This window comes from Balearica regulorum, chromosome 5 (assembly GCF_011004875.1).
Source record: "Balearica regulorum gibbericeps isolate bBalReg1 chromosome 5, bBalReg1.pri, whole genome shotgun sequence".
In the NCBI taxonomy this organism is placed as follows: domain Eukaryota; kingdom Metazoa; phylum Chordata; class Aves; order Gruiformes; family Gruidae; genus Balearica; species Balearica regulorum.
Genome location: NC_046188.1, coordinates 33,406,126 through 33,425,714, shown reverse-complemented (window position 1 = coordinate 33,425,714; position 19,589 = coordinate 33,406,126). Strand labels below are relative to the sequence as shown.

The following is a 19,589-nucleotide window of genomic DNA, read 5'->3' as shown; positions in this document are numbered from 1 at the left end:
CTTCACTCCCGGCTTCAACCTCCGCCCCCCTCAGCGGCACAGGGGGACGGGGAATGGGGGTTACGGTCAGTTCCTCACGCGGTGTTTCTGCCGCTTCTTCATCCTCAGGGGGAGGACTCCTCTCATCGTTCCCCTGCTCCAGCGTGGGGTCCCTCTCATGGGAGACAGTCCTTCACGAACTTCTCTAACGTGAGTCCTTCCCACGGGCTACAATCCTTCACGAACTGCTCCAGCGTGGGTCTCTCCCATGGGGTGCAGACCTTCAGGAGCAAACTGCTCCGGCGTGGGTCCCCCACAGGGTCACAAGTCCTGCCAGCAAACCTGCTCTGGCGTGGGGTCCTCTCTCCACGGGGCCACAGGTCCTGCCAGGAGCTTGCTCCAGCGCGGGCTTCCCACGGGGTCACAGCCTCCTTCAGGTGCCTCCACCTGCTCTGGTGTGGGGTCCTCCACGGGCTGCAGGTGGAATCTCTACACCCCCTCATCCTTCCTCCATGGGCTGCAGGGGGACAGCCTGCTTCATCATGGTCTTCACCACGGGCTGCAGGGGACTCTTGCTCCGGCACCTGGAGCACCTCCTGCCCCTCCTTCTGCACTGACCTTGGTGGCTGCAGAGTTTCTTACATCTTCTCCTCCTCTCTGGCTGCAAAAGCTCTTTCTAACTGTTTTTTTTCCTTCTTAAATATGTTATCACAGAGGCAGTGATGGGCTTGGCCTTGGCCAGCGGTGGGTCCGTCTTGGAGCTGGCTGGCATTGGCTCTGTCAGACACAGGGGAAGCTTCTAGCAGCTTCTCACAGAAGCCACCCCTGTAGCCCCCCCGCTACCAAAACCTTGCCATGCAAAACCAACACAACCTTGTAATAGGAGTATATGCATTTAGGTATAAGGTCACAGCAGATCTAAATGTGTGTACTGGTTTTGGCTGGGATGGTGTCAACTTTCTTCATAGCAACCTGTGTGGTGCTATGGTTTGGATTTGTGACCAAAACCGCATTGATAATGCAGCAGGTTTTTCGCTATTGCTGAGCTCTGCTATTAGGAAAACACATTTTATCTTCTAAGAGGGTTTGTTCAAGGTCATTCTACTGTTCAGAACTATCTGAACTGTATCCTTACAGTATCTGAACTGTATCTTTAGTACTCCAACTTTTAAGATAAATCTTACCTGCTTTACTAACTCGTTTCTGTAGTTTCAGTAGTTCCTACCATTTCTGTTCTTCAAAAACCATTGGTACAGATAAAAGTTTCTGTATGCAAAAAGACTCTTTTTTGATTGTAAAATGAGTGCAAAATACATTATGATCAGCATTTTTTTTAAATGGTACAGGCATAGTAGTAGTTTGAGATTGCAAAAAGGAGCAGATATTAACTGTCAGACAAATTCTTAATTGCTCAAGATGACTTTTCAATAAGAAGAAAAGTTTAGGGGAAGAACAGTCTTCCTGAAATAACTGTACTGCACATACTTTTTTGAATATATAGCTGAATATGAGCAACATTAATTTCTACCGTCTCTGTAAAATGCACAATATTTTTTTTTATCTTTTAGGTTGAAGATTCAGAGATGTATCGTGATGTAACTGCAGTGTGTGGGTTGCTTGCTGTGGTTGTAATATCTCACCTACCCAGAGATGCTGCCATTGAATGGCATGTTGTTGCAGTTGTTGATGATCCACTCCAAAGAAAACATTTTGCAATGAAGATGTTGTCAGAGGGCTTCAAAATCGAGTGTGAATCTGTGGAGTCTAGTTCTGCATCTTGTGCATCAATCTCTATACGACTGAGCTTGATTACACCATCCGGTTCTCAGCTTGATTTAGATGGACTTCTTCATGACTTAGTTACTACGTTTAAACAAGCTGTTGAGAAACTTTCAGAAGACTTCAGTGCAAGTCCTTTGTCTTTTAGAGCTTTCTTCAAGGACGATATCTTTGATGCTGAAACACTACGAACAGGTAAGACTTACAATGACAGAAACCAGGTGTTAATACTAAGCATAAGGTATTTTTTTTTACTTCTACATAAGGTTTCATTGGAAGGAAACATTTTAGAAGTGCCTTTCAAGGATAGGTGGCCAAGAAGGCCAATAGCATCCTGGCTTGTATCAGGAGTAGTGTGGCCAGCAGGACTAGGGAAGTGATCATCTCCCTGTACTTGGCACTGGTGAGGCCGCACCTCGAGTACTGTGTTCAGTTTTGGGCCCTTCACTACAAGAAAGACATTGAGGTGCTGGAGCATGTCCAGAGAAGGGCAATGAAGCTGATAAAGGGTCTAGAGAACAAGTCTTATGAGGAGCGGCTGAGGGAACTGGAGTTGTTTAGTCTGGAGAAAAGGAGGCTGAGGGGAGACCTTACCGCTTTCTACACCTACCCGAAAGAAGGTTGTAGTGAGGTGGATGTTGGTCTCTTCTCCCAAGTAACAAGTGATAGGACAAGAGGAAATGGCCTCAAGTTGTGCCAGGGGAGGTTTAGATTGGATATTAGGAAAAATTTCTTCACTGAAAGGGTTGTCAACCATTGGAATAGGATGCCCATAGAAGTGGTTGAGTCACGATCCCTGGAGGTATTTCAAAGATGCGTAGATGTGGCCCTTAGGGACATGGTTTAGTGGTGGACTTGGCAGTGTTAGGTTAACGGTTGGACTCAGTGATCTTAAGGGTCTTTTCCAACCTAAATCATTCTATGATTCTATGATTAAGATATGTTTGTTCTTTTTCTGGTTACCAGGCATGTTTCTCATACAGAAAGGCTCTATTGGACATTTTTAATTCCAAATGGGATAAAGCCCTGGATTATGTGTTCTGATCTCAGAATCAGAGTAGGAGGTTGGATTAGACAATCTCACTCCTATCTGAGTTATTCTGTGATTCCATGAAAGAGAAGTCGCTGAGAAATCCAGCCACCTCAGGGTCAAACATAGGGAGAAAGAATCTTTTGCATAAGAGCCTTTCAACAGTGGTCTATTTGGTAGCCTGTTTTTGTCATGATCTAGAACTATGTTCATATAACCAAATTCTCTGTGCTAACAGGCAGTCTTTTGAGAATAAGTAAATATTAATGTTTTAAGACAAGGAAATGGTGTTGTGTCCTCTAGATTAGAGAGTGTCTGGTTTTGAACATGGGCTGATTTCTTACCAACTTACTTAAATAGAACTTGCTAACCAAACAAATTTAATGTTTCTTCCCAATGTTCATTTTTTAAAATCTCATTCTCTTACCAAGTAAAGACAATACAGAACAATAAATATAATGTTGCAAGTATAATTTATTTCTTATCTTGTACATCTATATTTTGGACTATGCTTAATTTGGGACAACTAACATTATGCAAGAGCACAAAAGCTTATTTTATCTGTCAGACCTACAAAACTGGTTAACCATACTTGTACTGAAATCAGTAAGAGCTTTGTTATCAATTTGAGAAGGAATAAAATCAGATCCTTAGTCTATATTTATCTCAAACATTCATGCACTTTAAAAATCCTTGCAGACCACAACTGATCCATATTAATTAGCTGACATAAATGTTAGCCCTCAAATATTCTACTGTCCTATTTTTTTTTTTCTTAACCTGCAGCAGTTTTTGAAGAAAATTCAACTTGACATTGTTTAATAGATTTAAAGTACAGGAATTGAAAGCTATAAAAATGTGGCATAGAATAAGCATATTTAATCCAGGAAGCAAGGAATGAACATATAGTCTGACAGAATGTTGTTGTTTTTACTACGTCTTGTTTAAGAGCTAAAAGGAAACCTGATAAAACATGTTCCTGGCATGGGATTAACATTACCGTTTTGCCTGCTCTCTTTCTGATATTTCTCAAGCCATAGAATAATTACTTCCAAATAAATTTCATTTGCTTTATTAACTATCTTGCTCAATATAATGTATAAATTGTGCACAGAAAAATTTGATTCAATTCCATTCATGTTATACTACCAATGGTGTAGACATAGAAAGATTTGTTATGATTGTCATATATTCATTCTAGTTGTGTTCAGATCTCTGCACTGTCATAACAATTCCTGTCATTATAGCAATTTTATCATTATCCCCACTGGTAAGAAATACATTCTTGCAAATCTGTAGAATATATAGAATGCATTAAATTTACAAGTAGCAGTAATTCATTGATGAAGAGTTTTAAAATAACTTTTTCTACTTAGGAAAAATTTCCAGAAAATTCATGTAATGGGAAGAAGAAATATGCTATATATTTGAAAATAACTTCTCAAATTAAAATAGTTGTTGCTGAAGTGTGTCTTACTGATAGTTTTAATCTGATATCAGAATATTATATATATACTGTTTCTGATTCAAAATCAGAAGACTGATTTTTAATAGGTTGTTAGGACACAGGGACATATTTAAGTTTCCTGCTAGTATGTGTCCTAGGAGCCTTGAAAGGCATGTAGTCTCCAGTGAAGCCTCCTCAGCTTTCCAAAGGATGCAGCATGTTACTGAACTATGTCCTTGACTGTCTTTTGTACTATTATAATTATACTCCTCATAATTTAAAATGTACTCACACATATATATATTAACTCTCAGTTTAAAAACACTGCATAAGGTCTCCAAGATGTTCCCATTTATTTCAGTATCCCCTAGACAGTGTCCATAAGGAAGATGACATAGTCTATGTTTTATCTTCTCAGTTATTATTGGCAGTCTTTAGTTTTGACTGGCAGAACTACTGCAAATGTGTGTGTCCTTTAGTGTGCTTCACAGGTGTAATATACCAGAACTAATATCAGGTCTTTCTTTTGAATCCCATGATATTTTAGCCTGCCTGTAACACCAGCCTAAGGTGTTAGAGATTGTTAAGTTCCGATGAGCACAGCTTCTTCCAGTTTCTCATAGTGTGTTCCTGCTTTGCTCTTGAGCCTTAAGGCGGTCCTATGTTTCTTCCACAACAGCCCATTAACTTGTCAGCCTTCTTCCTAAATCTGGATTCAGGACCACAGGAGAAAAAAAGGCATGTTTTACATATTACCCAGAAGTTTAAGTCATTACCTGAATAGAATTGGAAACATACCTGAATAGATTTCGAAACATACATATAATATATTTAGGCAAGTTCAGATAAGCTTGTTCTGCTTATAGAATGCATGAATCTGAACGCGGCAAGTCACAAGAGGGAACAGTACTGGCTTCCAAAATAGCACTGGTTTGTGTCTTGTCAGCTCTGAGCATGGCCAGAACTCGCTCATAGACTCGCTCTGTCTCTGTAGACTTGCCCTAGGATATTTTGAGTATTTGGATCTCTCTGTGGTGATTTGTACTACCTCCAAAGGTTACTTTCTGTTGCAGAGTATGTCTAGGTGGGTATCAGAATTTAGTATCAGATAGTTGGTAAAACTGTCTTTCAAGCATAGAATAGCATTTTACTAGGAGACAGGATAATGCAGAAATGTACTGATCTTGACTTGAAAATCTGCAGGCCCAATACACAGACTTTTAAAAAATACTGTTTCCTTGATGTGGCTGCCAGAACACAAATAATATTGAGAGCAGTTTTTCAGCTGCGATTTATTAATTCAGCTCAGGTAGTGCTGGTTGCTAACCATCTGTATGATGATCTGTTAGTGACATGTTTGATCTTCGACATGTGTTAGACATTGTTAATCCCACAAGTAGGTCTGTCCTTTTGGAGTCTTCAGCTACCATCAGATGTATTGTCTGCTGAGGAAAGATAATATTAATAACATACCAGGGGATGCTAGACACTGCTATTCAAATATTTTAATGTGAAACACATCAGACAGATGTATCTATAATGGAAAAGAGAGAAATTATCACATCTCAGAAATCAAGAAGATGGTTGAGGAGATAACTTCCACTCTTAGTGGGTTTCAGGTGGACTTCCATCATGTCGTAAGATTAGCAAATAATCTTCAATAATTCTTGTAAGGTCTTGAATTGCAATGTATTGTCTCCTCTAGCAAAAGCATGGAAAAGAATAAAGGTAGTTTTTTCTGATTAGAACTTAAAATCATTGGAGTGAAAGGAGGAAATACTGCTACAGATCTTCTCAAATGAGCCTCTGATTAGATGAGTGCTTTTTTGGTGCAAAGAAATTGTCATTTATTTAAAACTGTCCAAATAAATTAGAGAAATTTGTTTGTACCTGACACAGTAAGATGAAAACCAGGAATATGTATACTCTGCATATTGTAACAGGTTATGGGAAATTATTATAGCTGGTGTTACTGATGTCAAAAGAAGCTAAAGGTTTGTAATGCAAATTTGAGACAGATAGCTTTCTGTCATCCTAAGACCAGATGTAAAGTTTTATTGAACAAAGTGTAGTACTGATGATGAACTTCTCAGAGGCAATCCCTCATAACATACGAGAGCATTACGGGCACCGTGCTGAGACCACAGAACGTGTTAGAAGTAGGAGGATTAGATTAAGCTGACATATATACTTAGTAAGATGCTGTTAAGCCTTTAGAAGTCTTTAACATAAATTTGACTATTTCTTTCTTATTCTCATTTAAATATGCATTAATATAAATGTGTCAGGACGATTTGCTATACCATCCAGTTGACTAGATTATACTTTCAGTATAGGAAAAATGAATGTTCATAAGTCATCCCATTATGATTTCACAAGCCTTGTTCACAGGATGTATGCAAAATATTTTTGAATATTTATTAGGCAGTAGAAAAGGTCCTGCATTCACCAGAACATCATATTACATAATCCCTTTTTAATAATATAGAAAAAATGAAGTGGGAATATAAAAAGGCAAAAGAGAACAGGAAGAGAAAGGCAAAGACAGTCAAAAATGGTAGCAGCATTAAAATGAATATATAATTAGTTTAAATGTGGCTCTGTTCTGTAAATGCTTAGGACTAAAAGGCTCTTAGTACTTATGTGTTTATGAAGTTTCAATGATACTATAGTTTAAAAAAAATTCTAATATGGGTTGAGTATAGTTCAACTGGACTGTAGAAAATCTGGCTTGAAATGGGACTGTTTCTTCTGTTGAAAGAGAAGCCCTGGTGATTAGGCACTCAATTAGGAGTCCTTGCACTGACATAGTAACAGCCTGGTGCATGGACAACATACTGCTTTTAAACTAAAGATTTTCCATCTGGTATGATTTAAAGTATTCCATTTATTAAAATACTGCATTATCAACACATTTTCCGGATGTTTTCCAAAACACAGTTTCCAGTACTGGTAGATACCAAGATGCATTTTCTTAATAACGTACATCCATGTGCAGTAGAGTTTAATATTCTTTAACTAATGCACTTTAAATTCACAGTGGGAATTTATTTCAATTTAACTTTCTCGATGGGTATGCCCTTGTACACTGGGAAACAATTTCCCATGAGGACAGCTGGAAACTCAACCTCCAAACATTTGTACACAGGCCTACATGTTTTCATGTGAGTAATTGGTATTTACTCAACAGTCGTGGAGAACTGCTCATGTGAGTAGAAACTAAATAGTCATTAAGAACGGTTTACTGAGTAACAATGAAGCAGGTACAAAAGTTTTGATAATTTTTAACTGTTGGTCCTTTTGAAATCAAGCTTTGCAATCAGTAACTAATGACATAGTTGTTGTGACTAACATATATAATTTGGCCAAACAAAAATATTTTTAAAATATCGTGATAGTGTCTGAAATAGGCTATGAAAATTTAACTTAATTTTCTACCAAATTCTATTAATTTAGGCTAAATGGAAAATGTGATAACAGTTGCCAACTTGAAAGAGGAGGAAAATTTCACTTTAAATTTCTTGGGTTTGCTGTTAAGAAAACAAAGAATTTGCCAAGTATAATAGTTCAAGCAGCAGACCTACACTGCTATTGCTCAAAAAAAAAAAAAAAAAAAAAAAAAAGTTAAAATAGTACTTGGGGAAATGCATCAGATTATAACATACATAAGCAATTAGGAAATACTGATGTGATTCATGAGTGTGCTTGAAATGACATTGTAAAAGGGCAGAAGTAGCTAAATTTGGTCTTGAGCCACAGAGGTGGCTTTGCAATCTTGCTGTTGCTACTCAAACTATCCAGTCAAGGGAGCTGCTATATTAAATTACTGTTAACATGCTGAAATTTTAAACTTTTTATATCAGTTTTCAAGGTTGCGCTGTTATTATATCTACTGCAAGTCACTGTATACATATTTTTAGCAGAACATCTCACATAAAATTATGAAGAAAGGATTTTTTTTTTTTGCTATCAAAGACTTGGGGAAATTGTTTTAATAGTTATGTTGCCTCTTGACTGAATTTGCATAGGAAAGTCTTTTATGCCTGTGAGGCAGCTTAAAATATATTAGATCCTACTTTAGGGCAGTGGCCTTCTGTCCTTTAGGACAGGAAATTTATTTTTTAAGAGCACAGATACTAGATTGAGAAAAATTCAACCACTTGGTGCCAAGGCCAGGTAGCAAAGTTAGAACTCGTCCTTCTTCAAAGTGGACAGCATGTGACATCTAAAGGTTGAGTATTGCACAGTCATACATAAAAATCTTGGCTAAAACCTTAAATGGAAATAAATTCTTTAATTGCTTGACCCAAGATTGATCTAGAACATACACCTTTTATCCTTGATACAGAACACTAGCAATATATTGGTAAGGTTGTTTTAAAGCTACTCTGTACAACTTCATATTTCTTTCAGAATTTCTACCACTAAAATCTAAGATACATTTATAGGTTACTCTGTCCCTCCTATCATGTTTTCACATTATGTTGAAGTGTTCCAGAGGTCTTCACCAAATAAATGGACTTTTCAGTTTCCCTATTGAAGATTTATATGTAGTGACCTGTAGGGCAGAATGGACCTGTCAGAAGACAGACTTTTTGTGAAGAAAGTCATAGATTATAAAGAAGAATTTCCTAAGTTTGCTAACATGTCTAAAACTGATTTGCTTGCCTCACATAATGAGTTTGGAAGATGCTAGACATTTTTTTATGGTGATCCAGGCAGTGGCTTTGCTGCTTGATGTTAGTTAATAAGTTATCTTAATGAACATTGGAATTCGTCAAAAGCAGTAGTCTATAAGGTGAAAATCTTAAGAGAATAGATGTAAAGAAACTTATGCAATGAGAACCCAGTCTATTATGTAATGAGTCAGAAGGGGTGATTTTGATAATTAGCTCTACAAGGAGTCTGAATAAATTAATAATCTTTTGGAAAACTGGTATCTTCTAGACTGGTGTATGTGTACATCTGTATATGCATAAGTGTCTGTATACATGCATGAAATGCATAGAGTACAAACATCCTACTCCAATGTCAAAATTAATTTTGAGACACTTTGTTTGGTGCTTTGTTGACAGAGAACAACTATAAAAGCATCTTATAACAATGATATCAGGCATGCAATCATTGCCACATTTGAATTATCCGGTATTTAATATGTGAAGCATATATGATCTTCTATCTATCCAGAAACCATTTGCGACAAACTCAGTTTTTAAGGACACATCACAGATTACGGTTTACAATTACATAGGAAGTTTTTCTCTGAGACCATTTCAACATGCCAACATCTTGGCACCAATTCTGCAATTCTAAATCAATAAACATTGAAAGAACTTAGATTTCTAGAGACCTCTGCATCATTTGTACAGATCCCTCTCTATATTACTTTTTATTTATAAGTGAAGAAAAAAACAATAGTGTTGTTTAAACCAGTGAAATTTTGAGGGTGACAGAGCACTGGAACAGGCTGCCCAGAGAGGTTGTGGAGTCTCCTTCTCTGGAGATATTCAAAACCTACCTGGATGCCATTCTGTGCAACCTGCTCTAAGTGATCCTGCTTTAGCGGGGGGTTGGACTAGATGATCTCCAGAGGTCCCTTCCAACCCCTATCAATCTGTGAATCTTTGAAATTACATCTGACTTACTTAGAAAGTCCACTGATCTTAAAATAATTGTAGGCTGAAAGTGAACTGGGGATAATATCATACCTGCTTCCCTTGTTCATTTTAGGTATTTATTTAGGACCATTACTTGAAACAGAACACTGCAGTAGATGGAGCTTTGGCATGACTAGCTTGTCTTTTGTATTTACTCTTCTTTAGTACCAAAATGCTTGCCATTTGCTCTTTGTCTGGCAGACCTAAGAAATAGTTCAATGAAAGAAGAGTGAATTTTGCAAGGAAGAAGTGTACAGAGTTACATTTCCAACCAATAAGAATATAATTAACAACACTTTAATGGTAGCAGGCAGATCAATGAGTAGGTGGATAGCTTGTTCCTGGGGAGGTTCCTACGTTGGTTCAGTGTGTCTGCTGTCCTCTTGAATGGATGATCCACAGGCAGGTTGAATGACTGTTGGCTGGCTGACCATTCTTAGTCATTCTGTGGCATAACCTCTGCACTAAGGAGTACCAGTTCAATCTTCTTTGATAACTTTTCCTAACCCCCTTTGAAAGTATGGCTGATTGACAGCAGAAGCTGTACTTCAGTATTTTTCGTCCAGAGAAATCAAGGATTTTTAGCACTGCTAATATCAGTAGCCTGGAAAATTTGTATTATATCTACTGACTGTCAAACTATTAGGTTTGACAATAAACCTAAATAAACTATGACTGCAAATTTATTTCTCCTTGTACAATTAAGTATTTGAGACTGGGAATTTTCCTGCCCTTGCAATATGTGTAAGAAGAAGACAAATTTTTATTCCCACGGTAGTTTTTTTTTCTCATCCAGTTTCCCAAAGCTTTTTGATGCATCACCAGATCATTATTTCCCAGGCTTAGGCTATTCTGCTGAGTCCAGTCTCCAGAAATTGCCCTCAAACTGCAGTTCTGTTACTGAAATCTCCCCATTGCTTGGTGTACATACTTAGAGCAGTAATGGGCATCACTTTTGGAGAGAAAGAAGAAAGGCCAGGTGTCAGAACTAGCACTGACTGATACCCCAAATCATCAATAAATCTTACCTCAAAACCTTCCACTTCCTCTCCAGTTTTCCCTCCAGTTCTTCCTTCTCCAGTCTCTCAAAGTTAATTTATTTCTGTAAGATCTTGCCTTTTGTCAACTGTAGACACCAGTGATAGAGCCTATCGGGTTTTGTCTATCTTGCCTTGACTGTCAGAAGTCATGCTTAGCTTTCCTCATTGGGACTTTTCACGGAGATAAGCAGCTGCTGAAAATCTACCTTTTAAGGGCTGTAATAAGTATAATAGGTAAATGGGCAACGGCTTAAAGTCCTTTTGAAAACTCTTCCAGTGTCAGCCCTGTGGAAATTCTCTGTCCTGCAAGCAGTAGGACATGGTATCTTCCTTTGCTGCCCAGATATATCTGTTCAATATATCAGGTATCAAATTCAGCTGTCAGTAGACTCTCAGCAGTGCATCTGAACAGGCTCTGAGGTTATCCAAAAAGCTTGACCATTTGCTTGGAGACAGATAAGACCTTCTTGTTATCTAATGGCATGGAATAATTCTTTACAAAGATGTGAAACTAAAAATAGAAATAATGCCCTGATTCAAACCACAAATGTAGGCAGAGACTTAACAGCATGAGAAGATAATGCTGTGGGTATAATTTGCTTTAATAGCCTAGATCTTATCTTTTGTCCATATGGGTAATGGAAGCCCCAGAAGCTACCTTCCTGAAGCCCAGGGACAGCATGGACATGAGGATTATTTACTGCTCAGCGTGAAAAGTGATGAAACACCTTTGTACTCCATTGTCCATTTGTTTCGCCTGCCCTTGCCCTGTCTCCGTAGTCTAAGACATCTCTCTTTTGGACATGGGGAGGAGGCCTGAAGACAGAAGGCAGGGCAAGGAAATAAGGCCTGTTTGTACTCCACAGGTATGTTTAGGACAAAAAAGTCTCCAGTGTTTACTGCCTCTGGTGCATAGTCAGTCAAAGTTGGACTGTGCAGCCAAACTTTGCATCCAAAGCTCTCAGCTTACTGTTTTCATTGCTGTTACTCAATAACATCCCTTGTCTTGTTTTCTTTATGCAAATGAAAGGATACATACACCTTTTTTTTTCTTTTTTTTTTTTTTCCTGAGGCTGCTAAAATGTAGATCTGGAGTTTCTTTTGATTGCAGTCACTTAAATTCTGGGAAAAGTGCAACCACAAACTGGTCTGAAGGACACCACTTAATAATTACTGTCTTAATTTTAGAAGTATTACAAATCAGATTTCTGATTAAAATATTTTCAACGTGCAACGAGGGGGTTTTTTTTTGGTTTTGAAAAACCTGTCAAAGTTTTACTCTGACTTAAAAGGAAATATGTAAAAACTATGTTTAGCATCCATAAAAGTAGTGTAATTTTGTTCAATCACTTACCACCCATTTACCAAGTTGGGCCTGGGGTTTCATTTGATTTACCTGATATAATGACGGCATTACACCAAGAAAAAGTGAAGAGGAAAGTTTGTTTTGTTGTTTTTGCCATCTGCACTGTAACTTCTAATCCAAGAAGATAGCTGTAACTAACCATCAAAAGAAAGTATTTTGCCATTGTCACACTTCATGCAATTTGACTTTGGATAATATGTGCAGCAGTGCTCCCAATACTCTGTTTCTTCTTAAATTTCTGATAAATTTAGGTTTGAAATAGTATAAAGTTAGGAGGTATAGTTGAGAAATTTCCAATCCTTAGAAAAACAAGCAATGAAAAATTCATATTTTTTTTCTTTCCTTTGGACTTTGCTCAGCATATCTGCTGTGTTAAAATCCAATTAATAGCTCTAATTCATTGACACTGAAAGCACATTTATAAGTGCCCTTTAGGCACTTCTTTTCTACTCACACTGTTAAGTCTAGAGTATCAACACTGGATAATCAGAGAACAGGTAGATTTTTTTCCATTGTAACAAATTAGAACATTCCTTCTCTTTCTACATTATTTCTGAATGGCCAGAGTGTAGCCAGCAAGTTGAGGGAGATGGGCTGGCACACCTGGAGTACTAGGATAGGATAATGAGAGAAAGAGATCACCGAACTGGAGAAAGCCAAGAGAAGAGCCACTAAAATTGAAGGTCACGTGAGTGGTGTATAGAACATACGAGAAAAGACTGAAGGAACTGAAGGCTTTGTTCCACCTAGGGAAGAGATGGCTGTAGAGGAACCAAAGTTGCAGTCTTCCCTTACCTTAACAGGCACTGCAGAGAAGGAGACAGGATTTTTTCAGAGATGCACCAGAAAAGGAGAAGGAGCAACAGTCACAAGGTGCAACAGGAGAGATTCGGGTTGGACACAAAGAATGAATTTTTCTCCACAAGAGCGGTCACATGCTGGCGCAGGCTGCCCAAAGGCTGAGCAACCTCTGCCTTGGAGGTCTTCAAAACCTGACTGCACAAGGCCCTCAGCAAACTGGTCTAATGTCTAAAGTTACCCCTGCTCTGAGCATGAGGGAGGCTGGACTGTATGATTTCCAGAGAACCTTACCAACCAAAATTATTCTGTGATTCCATATTATTATTAAATTACAATGAATTGGCTAAAAAGAATGGCATTTAACTGCAGATTCTGAAAAAAAACCCAGTTTCTGTCTGTCTGTCATCTCTTACAGAAGATGACTACCACTCCTTACTTGAATAATAATTACTGAAACCAACAAGCAAGTTTTTCCTATTGGAGTATATCTTTGAAAGAGAAATATTTCTTTAGAAGTGTCTGGATTCTTTGTTCTTTTTTTTTAAACTCATTTCTCTGTAGTGTGTACATTGTCCTTTTTTCTTTCCATCTCTTTATCTTAACAGAACTGATACAAGTTCAGAATTAGAATTGTCATTGGGCTGTGATATCTCTGCAGTATTTCTTATGACAATGTAAAGCCAATGTGTTTCCAGGGTCTAATTTATTTGATAATGATTGAGACACCTGAGGATGAGGAATCCTGTTATGAAGTTAAATAATTCATGTCATCAGTAATGTCATATCTTCAACTGGAAAACCCTTGTTGTCCTTATTTAAACACATTAGTAGATGGTTATATCATTTGATATGGGGGCTAAATACTAATATAAACCAGGTTTTAGTAGGATTTGAAAAACAATTTAAAAATAAGACTTTACAAGCTCTAAAATGTACAACTTTTAAACCTCTAGAGAACTTCAAAACTTTGTTCATAACTTTGGCTTATCAGGAGATAAAGACTTCATGAACTTTGGAAATAAAAATTAATTCTTGTCACCTAATTCTAATATTGCTAGGAAAAGAAAAAAAAAAAAGAAAACCAGTATGTTGAAGATTGCTGTTTCTGATATTTACAGAGTACTGACTTGTCTTTAGTCATCCTGCCAGGAATTTATGAATCAGTATACCAGATAATGGGGTGAAATTAGAAAAATAGCAGTATCATCTCACCTGTTTTACTGTCACACTGTATCACATCTATATACTGATGCTATGGATGTAAAACCATTTCAGATGTACAAGTAGCTTCCTCTTTGTGGCACAGAAGAATTAAGTGACTTGGTAACTTCACACAAGATGGCCAAATTACAGAGCTTTATTTTCCTGAAGTTCTTAGCTGAAGTTACAGATGCTCAGCTGCTCTCAAAATTAGGTGCTGTTTGGAGGCAGCACAATAGTAAGAATAGGTAAGTAGAGCCCTGAAGAAGAATAGTTCATTGAAATGCGTGCCTTGTTCCAGAAAGGAGTCTGAGATCAAATCTGTTTTGAGATTGCTCTTCTACTGGGCATAACTTCATCATTTTAGAATTGTCAAGGGATCTTGTCATTTCCAGACTTTTATGAAAAGCATGACTAATTGAAGCCAGCCTAAGGCATTTTCTACAATTACATACATGAACATAAATATATTCTAATTTAGCTGATTACTCTATTTTTTCTTTGCATTAACTACATAGAATGTGCTTTTAATTCTTTTTGTTTATATCACACTTACCTGCTGTGATTTAATCAAGTATTTGGGTCACTCAAACTGTAACAGCAACAGAAATAATCAGGATTTCTATCTTTAGATTAGGCTTTTTTAATTTCACTTTTCTTCTATTTTTTTTTCTTGTCATTGTTTTTAGCTGTGATGGTATGAAAACCACTTAAACTTTTGATCCTCTAAAACTTGGAAACAGAAAGCTCAGCTGTTTAACAGTGCTTTCATTAAAAGTACTGCTTGTCATTTTGGGCTTAACTTGTTTGGAAATACTTTATGCAGGAGTTTTGCAAACTTTTAAAGCATATTAAAATTTCATTTTGATAGGAAACATGCTACATAATACTTCCTGGCTACAGAAATTAATGCCACAATGCTTATTCTGCAGTAAGTTTACCGTATGATGCCACTTAAAAAAATGTCTTTGGCAATTGGAAGGAACATTTTAGTGTTTGGTGTTAGGCAGGAATTATTCTAAGCACACTGCTTAAAATGCTCTTTTACATTGTTTTCCATGTTGTAACACACATTTAAAAAATATCCAGTCATATCATAGTCCCACTACGCCATTTAGGAGAAAAAAGCAAACAATACACTTTGTGCAAAACAGTAATACTTAAATATGCTTGCCCAAACATAGGAAAACTTGTTTATTTTTGTGACACACAAATAAAAGCTGTCCAAGGGTTGATGGAAGAGCATCGCACGCTGGCCGGGAGGAGTTATGGAATTAGAGGCAAGGCTGTGGTGGGTTGACCCTGGCTGGAGGCCAGGAGAGCTGCTGTCTCACTGCCCTCCTTCACTAGACAGGGGAGAAACAGTATAACAAAAGGCTGGTGGGTCGGGATAAGGACAGGGAGAGATCACTCACTAATTATCATCACGGGCACAACAGACTGAACTTAGAGAGGAAATTCATCTAATTTATTACTAAGCAAAACAGAATAGAGCAATGAGAAAAAAAATCAAATCTTAAAACACCTCCCCCCACCCCTCCCATCTTCCCGGGCTCAGCTTCACTCCTGGCTTCAACCTCCGCCCCCCTCAGCGGCACAGGGGGACGGGGAATGGGGGTTACGGTCAGTTCATCACACGGTGTTTCTGCCGCTTCTTCATCCTCAGGGGGAGGACTCCTCTCATCGTTCCCCTGCTCCAGCGTGGGGTCCCTCTCACGGGAGACAGTCCTTCACGAACTGCTCCAGCGTGGGTTTCTCCCACGGGGTGCAGAACTTCAGGAGCAAACTGCTCCAGTGTGGGTCTCTTCCATGGGGCCACAAGTCCTGCCAGCAAACCTGCTCCAGCGTGGGCTCCTCTCTCTATGGGTCCACAGGTCCTGCCAGGAGCTTGCTCCAGCCTGGGCTTCCCACGGGCCGCAGCCTCCTTCGGGTGCCTCCACCTGCTCCGGCGTGGGGTCCTCCACGGGCTGGAGGTGGAATCTCTACACCCCCTCATCCTCCCTCCATGGGCTGCAGGGGGACAGCCTGCCTCACCATGGTCTTCACCACAGGCTGCAGGGGACTCTTGCTCCGGCGCCTGGAGCACCTCCTGCCCCTCCTTCTGCACTGACCTTGGTGGCTGCAGAGTTTCTTACATCTTCTCACTCCTCTCTCCGGCTGCAAAAGCTCTTTCTAACTGTTTTTTTTCCTTCTTAAATATGTTATCACAGAGGCACTGATGGGCTTGGCCTTGGCCAGTGGTGGGTCCATCTTGGAGCTGGCTGGCATTGGCTCTATCAGACACAGGGGAAGCTTCTAGCAGCTTCTCACAGAAGCCACCCCTGTAACCCCCCCGCCCCGTTACCAAAACCTTGCCATGCAAACCCAACACAAAGACCTTGGACCATTTGAACCAGAATGATTCTAGTGAGAGACTACAGTCTCTAGTTCATCCAAAGGATGGTCCCTGTTCTGATATATAACATGCCAAGACACATAAAACAAGCCCGAGTTTCAGAAAATACTGAAAATCTGAGCTCAGAAAGCCAAGTCAAGCTGATCATCAAACATCATCATCTTCTGTGGTTTTGCTTTTTTAGGTGAAATTAAATCCCAATCTATTGAAATTAACAGAAATTGTGTTATTAATATCACTAGGAAAGAACTTCATCATAGTTGACCCAGTCCAAAGATATAATTTGATCGTTCATTTTCAATAGGGAGATGAAAACACAAGGCTTCATCTTAAAGTACTCCACTTGCTTGGTCTTTGCTGCACTTCCATTTTAGTCTCCTATTCTGTTTTTCACCCTTTCTTTTTACTTGCATTCATCCCTTGTTCTGGACCACACAAATCATGTCTCAGGCCAAGTCATGGAAAACACGGTACAAGAGTAAAACTTGAAGGGAGACACGGTGAGCCATCTGCAACAAAACAAGATGTAAAAATCAAGAGGCAGCAGTCTTAAGTTTCTTGATCCAGAAAAAGGAGATGTGACTGACACAAAGCAGAGCATAGCAAGCAGGATTATAAAGCCAAAGCTTCTGTTTTAAAAACGTGTTCTTCTGTGCTGAAAATATGACTGGTAGCAAGAAGTAGTAAGCAAAAACATGTGTACAGAAATTCACAGCTTGGATTGTACTGCGTGTTATTTCTTAAATTAGGAGTCACTAATATGTTTCTTTGTCCCCACTTCAGAAGGAAAATAGTGGCACAGAAACAAAAGAAACTTGATAGGTGATACAGTCTTCACACCAACCTACACACTACACATCCATCTTGGTGGTGGTTGCCAATATTTAAAAAAGAAGAGGTTTTGTATTAACAGGAGGAAGAGAGGTATTTGAAGACAAAACATTCCTTTGTAGGCTCCTGATACTTATGCGTCTCCTGTGAAGTGCTGAGTGCTGTTCACTGCCACTGGAATCCGCATGGAGACAGCTGGACTCCTTTGAAAGTGGGAGTAGAGTCAGCGGCCAGAGCAGCAGAGCTTTGATGCAGGAGAGAAGTTCAGCTTTGCCTTGGTATCGTGATTCCTTAGCAAACTGGAACTTTCTGCTGAAGCAGTATGCAAGTCAGTGATTATGACAGGCTACAGCTTGCATGGTAAAGTCCAAAGTTTGGGTTTAATTTGTTGAGAGGTTACAAAAAAAGTGCCACCTCTCATCATATACCACAGCTGCTTAGTTGTTAATTTGTAATAATGGGCTGATTTTCAGTTAAAGAGAACGTCTCAATGCCATTTGAAATGCTCACTGTTGTTGAGCGAGTAGGCTTAGTTTGTTGTTGTCCCCTCTGTCACTGACCTTGCGCAGTTTGTCCGTGACTTCAACACTTGTTTGTACAAGATCACCAGACTCCCTAGAAAACTCATGGCCTCCTAAGTATGTTATGCTTAAGCACCAAAAACTTTTCATGAGTTTAAATTATCTTTGATTTCTTAATGTTTTTCAGATGGTGTTCTGTCTTTCCTCTCCTTATGAAAACAGTTCTACACAGGACTTGGGGTGTGTGTATTCAGGGCTTTGCACTGCACAGAATAGCCTTCTTTCGTGTTGATTCCATGATATCGTAACATACATTTTAAAATTTGGCACAATAGGAGAAAGAAGAAAGCAATGCAATACTTTTGTTCTGGGTTCTTAGTGACACAACACATTTTAGTTTGAAAATAGAGCATGAAGCAGCCTCTGTACATTCACTTCATGGTACACAAAATTGCCCTATAGCAGTGATAACTTAGCCTTTTACTCTTTATATAAAATCAACTGAGAAATAATACTATTATTTATATAATTCCTATAGTAAACCTCATGTTATCAATTAAGAACAGCAAGATGGTATGTTTATAAATAACTATGTTTTAGTTACTGCAAAACACTCACAGATAATGTAGTTTGTAATGTAAATCCTGGTCATGTCTCTAGATTACAAAATAGCCGTGAATTATTATTACTATCTATTTTTCAGAAAGCCTTTCAGATAAAAAACAAAACAGAACACTTAGGAAAGTATGTGGGAGCTGTAGGAAACACCGTGTTATCCTTTATTAGAATATACTGGCATGAATGTGGAAGAAGCTCTAAAAGAAAGGGCAAAATATAACAGTAGCATGTACAGCATTATAAATTCTTTATATATGTGCACATGCATCATGCAAATTGACCCATGTGAAATATTATTTATTTTTAAGATATATAGTTTAATGTATTTAAGAAAATTGCACTAGCAAATGTGGCACCATACCATAGGTATGCACATACCTGCTCCACCCATATAAATGTGTATCTACTTTTCTGAACTGAAGCTTATGTCTAAAATTATCCTGCTAAAAGTGGCCTCATATAAAGACTATAAGGGGAAACAATAAAAATCCTACAACAAATATTTAACAATCCTGAAGAACTAAGTATCTAGTAACCAGAGGACTGTGATCAATACCTTAAATCAGAAGTGAAGATTAGAAAATTAAATGAAATGTAAAAATTTTGCGTTGTCCACACAAGAACAATTTATATGTGAAACTAACCCTTGGAAACATAGTCTGTGAAATTAACCTAGTTTGAGCAACTAATTATTATTATAAAAAAAGGTCAGCTTCCATGCCAAAGTAATGTTGTGCATACAAACATTTTCCTTTCCCTGTTCAGAAGCATAATAGGTTTTTTCCTGTGCTTTTTATGTCTATATGATACATGGTTTTAGAAATACTGAATTTTTTTGGTATTTTTTCATTATTTTCTTAAATGATGGGAATTTCACTTTCATAATATAAAGATATTTCAAGCTTTTCCATGCTGCTCAGCCAAA

At 38.3% G+C, this 19,589-nt stretch overlaps 1 protein-coding gene across 1 annotated transcript in view; it reads left to right on the top strand.

Moving 5' to 3' along the window:
* The window catches only part of DPH6 (diphthamine biosynthesis 6), a 221,488-nt gene that overhangs the window by 176,515 nt on the left and 25,384 nt on the right, over nucleotides 1–19,589 (top strand). The window contains exon 14 of the mRNA XM_075754099.1: nucleotides 1,548–1,953. Coding sequence (XP_075610214.1) covers nucleotides 1,548–1,953 — 406 coding nt within the window. The remainder of the gene's footprint in view (nucleotides 1–1,547; nucleotides 1,954–19,589) is intronic.